Source organism: Watersipora subatra, chromosome 7 (assembly GCF_963576615.1).
Source record: "Watersipora subatra chromosome 7, tzWatSuba1.1, whole genome shotgun sequence".
Taxonomy (NCBI): Eukaryota; Metazoa; Bryozoa; class Gymnolaemata; order Cheilostomatida; family Watersiporidae; genus Watersipora; species Watersipora subatra.
In genome coordinates this window covers 48,232,011-48,245,164 of record NC_088714.1, presented here as the reverse complement: position 1 = coordinate 48,245,164, position 13,154 = coordinate 48,232,011, and the positions used below count along the sequence as shown (strand labels likewise).

Genomic DNA, 13,154 nt, shown 5'->3' with positions numbered 1-13,154 from the left:
TAAAATATAAAGCAATATATTTGCTATTCAGTTTAGCAAGATAATGCTTCATGAAGTGCTGAACATCAAAATTTTTAGAGCTTGAGTGGTGACTCCCTAGCAGCAAAAGGTGAACCAAAAGGGATAAAGTCAAATCACAGAAGAATAATTTGTTAAATACTGCTTAGCACATTTCAGCAGAGTTAAGTACAATAGTTTATTTATTTGGAACTTTTATATCCTTTGATCAAGTTAAATCTATAAATTACAGATTGAGAATACAAGGAAAATGTGAACCAGATGGTGGGGTCATGGCTTGTTGCTCCAAAACATTGTGTATCAGTTAATGGATATATCTATATAACAAAGTTGCTTCAGGGATGCTCATATAACTTTAACTGACAACCAGCCATATTGTCTTCTCGTTGTTGGTGCTAATTTTTGGTACAGCACTATTTTATGGCATAAACTAAAATAACAATTTTATTTTTGGTGCTACGTCAAGTCAAGATAACTCTCCATGTGTTATACTGTTAAACGCTTTTGTATCACGTTTTACCAATGTAAATATTATTTTCTTTATCATTTGTTAAGTAAAAACTAAAAAGATTTATTATTTGTTATAAAGTTTTGTTTCTATTTCAATTACACTAAAGCTGGTTGACCTTAAATATAGTCAATTTCATGGGACCAATGGCTGACAAAACTTCTGGTTGCTAGCAAATCACCTGCGAGTTACACATTTGCCATCACCATTCAGTTGATGAGCTTTTTTTTGTTTAGTTACTTATTAAGTTATATTTATTTAAACAATTTTATTATGCCTCATTGACGTGAATGTCTTTCCTTGTAGAATTTGCAAAAGAAAAACTTAAATGACAAGTTTTATTGTTATTTCTTAGAATTTTCTAATATTTCAAGACACTAAAGCTGATACACATTTCAAATAGTCTAATTAACTTTATAGGACAAAAAACTGACAAAGCTGCCAATTAACTGTTTTTTTTTTCAAAGCTGCTATCAGATCAACTGTTAGTCACATATTTATTTTTAACAAGCAAATTAAAACCTTTTTATTATGCTTAGTTATGTATTAAGTTATAATTATTTGCAACACACTCCAAGATAATACCACATATCAAACTTAGTTAAAAACACTTCTTTATAGCTTTCAAAACAAATATGATCGAGATTCATAGCAATGTGTGTAGATACTGAGTGGTAATGAACATTGGCCAGTTTACATGTCATCGTTGTTGAAAGTTGTGATTTGATAGGCAAAGTTGGTTGGTAGAGAAAAGAAACTACGTATTTTCTCACTATTTTTTTCATTTTCCAACTAAGAAGTATTTAGTTACCAATGAAAGCCAGTTAAGAGCACCTCAAAAAGAGCCACTATCTATCCAGGTTATAGCACTGCAGCTCTGGTCTAGTACCACATAACAATTACTATTCAGTAAAAAGCTCTCAAGATTGACTAAAAATATCTACTGTATGCACCCAGGTATAAGGCTTACTCATGCATAATACTTCCATCCCACTTCTCATTTAAATAAAAAAAACTGGTATTTTTTTACATACCCGAGGAGTAACATTTCCCTAAATTTTCAGATTTTATGTGACATGCCGAGCAAGTTATGTCATGTCACTATCTACAAATGGGTTGTGGATGGCTGGGCTAATATATTAGTTTCTAGTGTCATTTGAGTTTTTACCAAGCAGGCCGGTGACAGTGGGGACATTGACTTTGATAATGATGAGAGAGGTTCAGGCCTACTTGACATCGAAATTGTGTGTTTAACTCAAATAGTGACCATTAGGTTTGAAGAATATGTGGACAAGGAATGAACTAAAAAAGGAAGTGGCTTTACTAATTTTTGTGCGCGCGTATGTGTTACAATTGCGCAACGAATTTGTATTTTTGTATTAAAAAATAATCTAGGCATGTTGCCGAAATAAATGAGTGCAGCCTGTGTTGTACTTTTGTGTTCCAACTAAACAACAGTTTGTAGTGTTTGTTAATTTACAACTGAGCATTGTTGAGAGTTTTGTCTACTAGCTGAATAAACTTTGATTTATCCAGCAGATCAAATAATACTCACCAATTGGGTGCAGGCTATTCTCAAATTCATCAACAAAAAGGGTGGCATTGGCTCCGTATCTTTCCAGTCTAATAATGTGGTACTTGCCATCATTAATCGTCTGCCCTTTGAGCACGATCAAGCTGTGTTTCCTTCCACCTAGGTTGTACCGCACTATAATCCGCCCTCTCTGTTAAGCAAATAAATGTACATCTAGTACATGGTTCCTCATATACACCGTAGGTTTATTGTAGGTCAACAGCTCAAGTTCCATAATAACTCCATGTAATTCATTTAGAATTGTATCTTTGATTTTAAGTAAAAAGTTGGTTATTTAATATAAGAGAACTTTTTAATAAGGTGTTAAGAATTTACCACAAAACAAAACACATTTGCTGAAGGTCATACATACATTTGTAAATGACAAAATATATTTAAAGATATGATATTAATGCCAAAATCGGCATGTATTGTTCAATTTAAGCGTCACATTATTTTATTTTTGTTTAATTATTTAATTTCAAGTGCAAAAGGTTGCTTTTAATTTACCAGTATTTTATTACTCACATAGTTTTTGTATATTTGTAACTTTTCATCAGTTAATCAGCTACAAAAGTTAAAAAGTTGTCTCAGAACAAAGTTCACCAATAGAGTGCACAGATTAAAAAGTTATTCAATGTGGGGTGAATGTAAAAAAATATTATATTTTTATTATATACTTTAAGGGCGTTTATCGCTTTCTGTTATATGTTAGAGTTATGCTCCCATTTAATTTAATGTCGAGGAGTTTCCTCACAGTCAAAGATTAGGTCTAGCTTGGGAGTAATTACAGTTGGATACCTTCTTGATCTCACCTAGACTGAGAATAAAACTCAGGGCTAACTAATGCACTCACCCTCACTAGTAATTCAACATAGTCACTAGATGGACTCCTAGATGTTATGTTTAATACGTCTGTTATATACTGAGTTGTAGAAAGTCTCAAGGCTACAGTGTCATTCCATCTGTCCGTCGGTTCAGAGAATGTATATATCAATCTTTTGCCTGAATTGCCAAAACTGTACACGGTTGGCTCTAAAATATATATACATGTACATGCACTGCCACTACAACGTATACTGAGGTAGAAATATTCATGATATGAAACACATAAAGAAAGAAATACTGACATCTAATAAGCTGCCAGTTAATAGAATACATTTGTTTTATAGTTCTTCAGTAGTAATTAAAAACCTTTAAAAAAGTTTAAAAAATTAAAAAGCTGTTTTTTCTCAAACAAACATGAAACTTGCCACATTAGTATTCTATATATTCAGATATATAGAATGGAATAAAATATAAAATATGAATATATATTTTATATATTCACAATTATCTTTTATCTTAATTTATCCAACTTTATCATTGTGTGTGTCTGTCTGTTAGTTTGCGTAAATGTTACAAATTTCCACATTTACTACCGGAATTCATACAAACTTACAAATACATTCATGTGCTTCGTATCTTCCACCAGTTCATGAACATTATTTAGCATCAAAACTCATTCTGGTTCCTGAAAACCAGCTTCTTAAATATCCATTTGTGGATCTTATTGAAAATGAAATAATCTTTTGCAACACCAGACTTACTGCCATATCAAATAAATATACTTTTCAGCAAGCTGTTTAGTATCTGTAATATCTTAACAGGTAGTGAACTACAATGTTATTAATTGCAACTAACGTATTTGTGATATATTTTACAAACCATCGAAGCAGGTAGGGCCAGTGTAGGTAGTCTTGCTGCATTCACAATACAACCTGTAGTCCAGGAGTTGTCTGCACTCTCCACCATTGGCACATGTTTCCTCCTTGCAGTAGTCTTTCTCTGAATCACATGTATTTGATGTAATAAATACATATGATTCATATATATTCACTTTCATAAATTTTAGTTTTGATATGATGAATATGATATGATTGTTTCTTTAGGCTTATAGCGATTCATATATATAAATTTCAACGTTTGTCTTTTTGCCTATTGGTTGGTAAACCCTGTGTCCAGTTATAGCAGTTAAAATCTGACAACAAAAAATCAGCATGGCACTATATTTGGTCTTGAGACCTCTTGCGACAAACTTAAAAGTTGACTCGCAACAAAACTCACATTACAATTATTTGGTTTCCAAAGATTCACCATTTCTTACTCTGCTGTGTTGAAGGTGCAAAATATGTGGAAATGTGATTGCAAGATCTTAAAAGCTAAAAATTGAACAGTTAATCGCAGCCATCACAAGACCGCCGTTTATTAGAATTTCTTTTGTTGTGAGTCAACCTTTAACCATTAAGCTCCATGGAATACAACGGACTCTAGGATTAATGGATATAAGATACTCCAGCTTAAAGCGCTTGCTTGGTGTTAATAATTAGCACTGTTAACCGTTACGTATAACGATTGTTAAGCTGGCTCAAAAACGGCCAAATACTGATATAGTAAGACTTTAGAAAAGATCTAGCTTTCCGGGTAAGTTACTCACATTCATTAGGTAATCATTTTAAGGCATTCGGTTAGTATTATAATATTATTCTATTATATATTTTATATAATATATATCGTATATATATTTTATATTCTTACTGTCGGTGTTAAAATTTTAGACAAACTCATTGCAACATTGAGCTGCTTCATCGTTGTGAAAAGTAGAACGTTATTTCCTTTTTTTAAAGTGCGGTCATGACGTCGGATAATTAACTCTCAGGCTGGTTTGTAGGGCATGCAAATTGTAGTCATTAGTATAAATCGGCATAGTTGTAAAGAATATAATCTTAGCTTAAGACTTTTCACCGCAGTTTTGTAAATTATTGGGCAACTTCAAGCTCTAAATCTATTTGAATTCAAAATGATCACCTAAATTTTTAAATACTTGACTGTTGGAATTTGCAAATGATTTTATTTGGAACTACTTGATCTCTATTCAGACAGAGAGTCGAATACGCGACAACAACAGAGAGTCGAATACGCGACAACAACAGAGAGTCGAATACGCGACAACAACAGAGAGTCGAATACGCGACAACAACAGAGAGTCGATTACGCGACAACAACAGAGAGTCGAATACGCGACAACAACGGAGAGTCGAATACGCGACAACAACAGAGAGTCGAATACGCGACAACAACAGATAGTCGAATACGCGACAACAAAGGAGTGTCGAATACGCGACAACAACGGAGAGTCGAATACGCGACAACAACAGAGAGTCGAATACGCGACAACAACAGATAGTCGAATACGCGACAACAACGGAGTGTCGAATACGCGACAACAACGGAGAGTCGAATACGCGACAACAACAGAGAGTCGAATACGCGACAACAACAAAGAGTCGAATACGCGACAACAACAGAGAGTCGAATACACGACAACAACAGAGAGTCGAATACGCGACAACAACAGAGACTCGAATATGCGACAAAAACAGAGAGTCGAGTACGCGACAACAACAGAGAGGGAGATGAGTCTTAATAAAGCTTTCTTATTTTAGTTTTTTAGTAATAGAACATACATAGACCTTAAGGTAACGCTATAAAAATAACTTTATACATCGCTGAAAGCAAGATTGCATGAGGTCATAATGTGTAGGAATCAATACATCCACAATAAAGTAAATTATTTTCATCCATAGCCTGATGCCACGACTTGAAACAGACTAATAAGAATATAGAACTAATATATATAACTCTAAGGCTATGTTAATGCTAATATATATAGCGCTGAAGCTATGCTAGTGCTAATAGATATAGTGCTAAGGCTACAATTATTAGTTAACACAGATGTCTGACAAACCTGGACAACCGGCCGTTATAGATGGGTAGAAATGTTTGTATTCTAACAGTTTAGGTCTCTGTCCATTCAGTTCTATAGATCCAAGGCAGCCATTAAAGCCATAGGTTGAGAGCATGGTTCCACTTAGAGCTGAATAGTTAGAGGCGCCCGCAATGTGCACCTGCCTCAGTAGAACTCTTTGGTTTGAAACCTATTATTAGAACAAGGAGCTAAAAATGTATTGAGAACATCAAGTAGGGAGAACAGAGCTGCTGTTCCTAGAGACATTATTATTATTATAACAATTGTTAACTATTAAAGTAACATAATTCTGTGGGTGTTTAGTCAATTCATACAAGCTTACCAAAGCTTCTGCATAATGTACTCCGTCTAAAACCATGACTACATCATTTTCTGGTAAGACTATCATAGATACAGAATGCCATATATCCTTCTCCAGATTATTCTTGCTTCCAATTCTCACACTTTGGGAGTTGTCTCCTTTCAGGCCATAAAATAGTACTAGTTGTCCTATAAAATAATAATCAGCATTTTGAGAAATAACTTTCTGAAGATACAGTTCCATATTTTAGACATGGATGAGATTTTATCAAACTTCATCTAGAAAGTTCCAACATGAGCACTCATCAGTGTGCTTAGGCTGAGATCTAAAAAGTTCAAGTTTAAATATCTGTTTGCTGTTTTTAGCAGGTAATTATCTCCCTTACAAACTAGAAGATCATTGGCCTGCAAATCAGTTCTATCCTAACATTTAAAATTAAGAAACGATGTATCATAGTGAGAGTAAATATTATGGGAATGAAATGGATTCAGATGAGATTTTTCATTGGTCAAATGTATTCACATGTTGTTATATTTCGACCACTATCGTAATGAGTCACAATGGATTCAAATATTGCAGATAGATCACTGGGAAAATCTGTCTGTCAGTTCAATACATCTCAATAACTTATTTCATATTATAAGCTGCTAAAGAGCATTGCGACAGTTTAACAATCGTTAAAAAATCTCAATCAATAACAAGGTGTGATCCTAAAATGATTCAATTTGAATTGATCAAGCATGCCTTTGCTGTTACAACTTTTATTATAGTTATCTAGTGATATAGAGAGCCTTTAAGCAACCAGCCACTCAATTGTGGGTTTTGTGTGTTTTAATTTTCAATTGTTAAAAGAAACAGTAGCAACAAACAAACAGAGAACTGACAGACCATTTAGCAGTTCCATGAGAATGTATCCAACACTTGACTCTCCATACAAAAGCAATCCACTTTTGTCTCTCGGCTTAAATTCCAGCATAAAGCTTGTGAAATATACGCTATCTGGTGTTAGAATCTCAATTGGAGATTGAATTATTGACACGACGTCAAGAGGTGGTAATGGTTCCGATGTTAATTCACAGGTGTAGTTTATTTTTTCCATCGCAGCACCTGTAAAAGTATGTCACTTTTTGTTTCTCCCATTTCATCACTCATAAAATTGTGTCACTTTTAGCATTATCCCACCTATGAAAAATATGTCTCCATTTTACTTCTACCATTGCAGCATCAGCCAAAAACATATCACTTTTTCATTTTGCTTCTTTAACCCGGTGCAACCTTTTGTAGAACAGATTAACAAATATACTATTTTGCTATCGAATCCTATTCATTTGGAAGCACAAAGTTGTTACATCTAGCCAAAACTACTGGTAGGTTGCAGATGCAGAGTTAGGTTGCCATATTAATCGGTTTCCTGTGAGAGTTGAGAACTGTTTGCTATGGCAACATGCTAATAAGCCAACTCAAATATGTATTACAGTCATGCTAACGCTCATTGGAGCTCATTCTACTCTAGAGAATGATCTTAGGCTACACATATCTTTAGTAAATAGCCAAGAATCACTAAAATACAAGCAATGAGTTTTATGTTTATTGCTACTGCGATACCAGCATCAAACTTGTCCAAATATCCAGTTACAGTGTTTAAAATACTTCATTAGAAAAGGCTTTGCATTAGAAGTTGGATGAATTTTGAAGACTTTAATTTAAAAAATTGAAAGAAGTTTTAGGCCAAAATAATTAGTTCTGATTTTATAAATTTTGAGTTGCAGAAAAGGAAAGAAAATTAAAAGTTTAAAATGTTTGGTAGGGTTTAGTAAATGATGATAATTGTTATTTTTTATCAAAGAATAATGTTGTCAGCAATTTATATCGATTATTGCGATTGTTATATAATAATTATATTATAACATACAATGTAGTTGTCATATAATAATTATATTATAACATACAATGTAGTTGTTATGTAATAATTATATTATAACATACAAGGTAGCTGTTATATGATAATTATATTATAACATACAATGTAGCTGTTATATAATAATCATATTATTACATATAATGTAGCTGTTATATAATAAATATATTATAACATACAATGTATCTGTTCTATAATAATTATATTATAACATACAATGTAGCTGTTATATAATAAATGTATTATAACATGCAATGTAGTTGGCATATAATAATTATATTATAACATACAATGTAGCTGTTATGTAATAATTATATTGTAACATACAATGTATCTGTTTTATAATAATTATATCATAACATACAATGTAGCTGTTATATAATAAATATTTTATAACATACAATGCAGTTTTCATATAATAATTATATAACATACAATATATTTGTTATACAAAATGGAATAACATAATCAAACCTAAGACAGTATAATGTAACTTAAGAACATATAGTCCAACATAATACTAATATAATGTAACGTGCATTTAATATTTTTATTATGGTATTATATTGTGTTATATCACATTGTGTGCTATTGTGTTACATTGTATATTATATTATGTAGCATAAAATAGCTTAACATCATTTTATATTATAACACTGCTGATGAAAACTGAGTCCCTCCAATGGTACTAAGCAGTAGCTAGTAGCAGTATATAAGAGAGACAAGGTCTAAAAGTTGAATCATGTAAATATGGATAAGATTTGCTACAGATGACCTTCTTAAATTAGTTTTTTTTAAATCGAGCAAATTTTCTAAAAGCTATAGTTTGCAATTGTTGTAAAGCAAGGAAACCCACATTTGCACCTCACCGCTTTTCATATCAAATCGGCATCTTATGCTAGAAGCAGCAACTTCCTGTTAGACACCAAAAACTCATTTTCATCAAATACTAACAAACGACATTATAACACTTGCTCTCTTTTGTAAGTTTTTTTTAACTATTTTAAGGAAGGTCCAGAATGAATGAGAGTTCTACCAGAAAGAAATGGTCCGAGATAGTCAACTCCATTGAACATAAAGGCTGATATGTGTCCTATGAATGGAAGAGTCATAGAGCTTGCTTGTACATCATCCGGCGCCTCCAAGCTAGCCAGCAACATTTGGGGTGCCAGCCACAGCTTGTCAACAATCAGTAAGGCATCTGAGGGAGTTTTGAAGTCTGTAAGGAGGCAAAACGAGACTAAGTTTAAATATCATAATGGCAGCCAAACAGGTTTAAACTAGTTTATACAAGTCTAGTTAGTGGTATAAACAAGCTTAAACCAGTTTATACAAGATTAGCTAATGGTATAAATGGGTATAAACCAGTTTATCTAAGTCTAGTTAATGGTATAAACAGGTTTAAACCAGTATGTCTAAGCCTACTTACTGGTCGTCTTGATTTTTCGAATTAAAATGCCAAAGTCTATGACTGCGTTTTATCAGCATTCTCAAATTTTTCAGGAAGGTTGTGTTAATGACTCCACTTTTCTAATTTGAGCAATATCAAGAAAACCTGCGCAACATCTGTAGGATTCTGCTACACATGTGTGTTCAAGTTTTGAAAGTCTGTTAAACTTCAATCAACTCTTTAGAAATTTTCTTATTTCTAAAGCTGCTGTCAAGCCATATTATATACCGGTTGCAGTAAGATGGCAACCCGAGATTCTGTGTATTTTTTTGTATTCAAGCAAATTGTTTGCATGTTAAAAAGTTTGGTTGAAAAGGCTGGTTTTCTGAAACTACATGGAGTTTTGGAGCCAAATATTTTTAGCGACATGGTGGAAGATGTAAAACATGCGTGTGAGGTTTGGATGAAATCAGCAATGTGAAAACCAAACAATGTGAAAACAGCATAGTGTTCATACAGACACACACACCACAAGCACAATGTCAGCGAGATTTATTAATATATATTGCAGTTATCTGTGAAACTACTATTATAGTCACTGTAAGACTATCTTCACTACTTGAAGCTAAAACTGTATGTAGACACTGGCAGATGTCTATGCATAGACACTGCCAGATGTCTGTGTACCGACAACTTTACAAGCTTTTGTACAGAATAAAACAAGACATGTTGTTATTTTTTTACGCAATAATTTTTGTGTTGCATTTTAGGTCGGAACATTTATATATATAAATTTAAGTGTTCATTTGTCTTTTTGTTGGTCATCCTGTTTTTATCCATGTTTCCAGTTATAGAGAATGAAATCTAACAATTAAAAATCTGTATTGCACTAAATTTGATATTGTAACCGCAGATCTGGAGGCAGTTCGCTTGACTATTAGACTAGGTGTCCAACTGAGCATAGCAATTAATAATAGTCAAGATATTCAATACATAGGTTAATATCCCACTTAAAACGCTTGGGGTTATTAACTATTAACTTGCACTATCAGGCCCGTATTCCCTAGAGTGGCTGACCAGCTGAGATGCCCCAACTTTTCAGTGATTTTCGGCGGCAAAGTACTAAGAATTGCAGTGTAAGCTCATTCACTTGGAATTTCCAACAACTAATTTACTAGCAACTAGCGATCTATATTGTCTCCGTGGTGATCTCGCCAAATGAGTGATCTTGTGAGATTTTGTTAAGACTTGGAACCTGAACTTTATTGCATATAATGGGGGTGGGAAGAAGACTCCCAAACTTGTACTTCCCTTATCATAACATAACCGAATTAGAACATCGATGAGGAGCACTATGGGACAGGCTCGTGTAAATAATCTTCAAATATTACATATATATAAAGATGTTGAAATAGATACAGAATCAGTTGTAAAAGATTTCTGCCATAGACACATTGACAGAACAAGAGCTATTGAAATAAAAAAGTAATAGCTCTTGTTCGGTCAATGTCCCTTACAGAAATCTGCAGTGTCATGAGTTTTATATCGTAATTTTATAATCATTCGTTGAATAAAGAAAAAGTTTTGCCTTCCATGAACTACAAACAATATATTTATGTAAATTTTGATACTTACAATCAATTGCATATATGCATACTTTGAGGGTTGTTGACGCTTAAAAGATACAGAGCTTCGACTCGCTGCCCCGACCCCAGTTGGGGGCTTACACTATCTCCAAACCCCAGGTGTTCATAACTAGTCGCCTAACATTTGCCTCTCCAACTTGCAACCAGGGAATACAGACCTGAGCACTGTTGATCATTAAGCAGAACAAACAGCTATCGAGTTATTGAGCCGTCTGCAAACACGGCACTTGTTTTAGTAAAGATTACTAGCTAGCTTACAAGGCAAGTTGCTCAAATTTAAGGTAATCATTTTATTACCAGAGCAATGCCAGACATTTGGCTAGTAAATTCATATTTCTTACCTTTCTCTGCTGGTTTTCCATTTACTGTAACAGATAGTTGTTTGTTGAGACGAGTGAGTTTTAGCATATGCCACTTATCGCTAGTGGTTAGTGTCCACAGATCCTCTTCCTGCAATATGTACATTACCAGTTTAGGCGGTGTTCTAAAAGCTTACCAAATGACAGATTTATAAGGCTTCAACCTATATATATAAAGGAATTGAAGTGTCAAGGACTCGGTGCATATAGTCGAAGAATAGGCCTAAGCGCCTAAAGCACCATGGCGACATAGTTTGAACCAATCGTAAATCTTCACCTCAGTCTTTACTATAATAATCTGTTCAAATCCACAGTTGAATGTTGGGAAAAAGATTGCATCATACGGGATTCGAACCCATCACATGTAGCATGGCAACCCACAATCTGTATGTATACCTGGGCTAATCGTCCACTTATCAACATACTGGAGTAATTTTGCAGATATATCTTTTCTGTGCTTTATCAGCACACCTGACTGTCAGTGTACTAGTTTAAATAAATTGCTCAGACATACCAAAGAACTTACATAAACAGTGGCTGAAATGTTGTAAGAAAGCAGAAGTTTCCCATCGTTTATCAATACACGCATGTAGTCTCCAGTTTGCTGATTCTCAGTAGTAAAGAGTACTCCATAGAAGTGAGATGTTCTAAATTGAATTATTAGTTCTTCAGCATAGCTCTGGCTAGTAGATTGAGAAACACTAGTCCAAAGATACTGACTGCCATTAAATCGAAGGGCCTTATCCACATTAGGGGCCGCTACAAAAGGAACATGTTTGTTGCTAATAACAAGGTAAGACAACTATTGATTCTTTGTAAAGTTGTTTTCGTGACAATCGGGCTTACTTTTATAGTCGCAAGCTTGTCCACTGCAGGAAGTGAGGTTAGACAAGCACTGATCGGCTACCGGAATGTTCTGACTTTTGGCAATCGCTTTGAGATCTTCGAGCTTCCCTGCGAGTAACAAAATTAGAGTCAATATATATTATCATTAGGTTCGAAGTCTATGCTAACTTTTTGTGGCTGAATGTTGAATGTCAATATGGACAACATTTGATTTTATAGCTTAAATCTATCCACGACAAGTACAAAAGTTTGAGCACATGCCTAGACTACAGCTGTCTTTGGGAATAGGGAGAATATAACGTAAAAGTATTTTTAAGATTTCTACCTACAGTAACAGTTATTATAGTTTATATTTACTAAATGATAGGACCTAAGTTTATACATCGGTGTATTACCAGACCATAACTGCTCTAAGGCTTAATATTCTTTTATATTTGGGAAACTTTTTAATTTTTTGCGCACTTTCCCAAATTGTTTGCGCAAGTTTCATACAAATGATCAGTCGGGAAATGTCATTAACATATAAATATTAATAAGCCACTTTCTTCATCTCTGAGTAAGTCAAACATATTCATATTTTTCTAGAAACTGATGAAAACAACCAGACAAGATTACATCCTATTATTCTGATTATTATATATTATATATTATATATTGTTCTGTTATAAAAAGTTAAGCTCTTAAAGTTGGTACCTCTGATAAATAATACACTTTATTTTACCATTTTTTCAATCTGATCAAAATGATTTTAAAAAGCTCATTATTTAGTCAGCAGATAGTTTTAATA

The 13,154-nt window shown here is 33.6% G+C and overlaps 1 protein-coding gene across 1 annotated transcript in view; it reads right to left on the bottom strand.

Moving 5' to 3' along the window:
- The window catches only part of LOC137400840 (neurexin 1-like), a 35,654-nt gene that overhangs the window by 6,559 nt on the left and 15,941 nt on the right, over window positions 1-13,154 (bottom strand). Inside the window, exons 8-18 of the mRNA XM_068087182.1 lie at window positions 12,368-12,475; window positions 12,048-12,280; window positions 11,504-11,612; window positions 9,163-9,345; window positions 7,097-7,315; window positions 6,230-6,396; window positions 5,887-6,076; window positions 4,963-5,499; window positions 3,807-3,926; window positions 2,956-3,134; window positions 2,082-2,250 (exon numbers count right to left, since the gene is read on the bottom strand). Coding sequence (XP_067943283.1) covers window positions 2,082-2,250; window positions 2,956-3,134; window positions 3,807-3,926; window positions 4,963-5,499; window positions 5,887-6,076; window positions 6,230-6,396; window positions 7,097-7,315; window positions 9,163-9,345; window positions 11,504-11,612; window positions 12,048-12,280; window positions 12,368-12,475 — 2,214 coding nt within the window. The remainder of the gene's footprint in view (window positions 1-2,081; window positions 2,251-2,955; window positions 3,135-3,806; window positions 3,927-4,962; window positions 5,500-5,886; window positions 6,077-6,229; window positions 6,397-7,096; window positions 7,316-9,162; window positions 9,346-11,503; window positions 11,613-12,047; window positions 12,281-12,367; window positions 12,476-13,154) is intronic.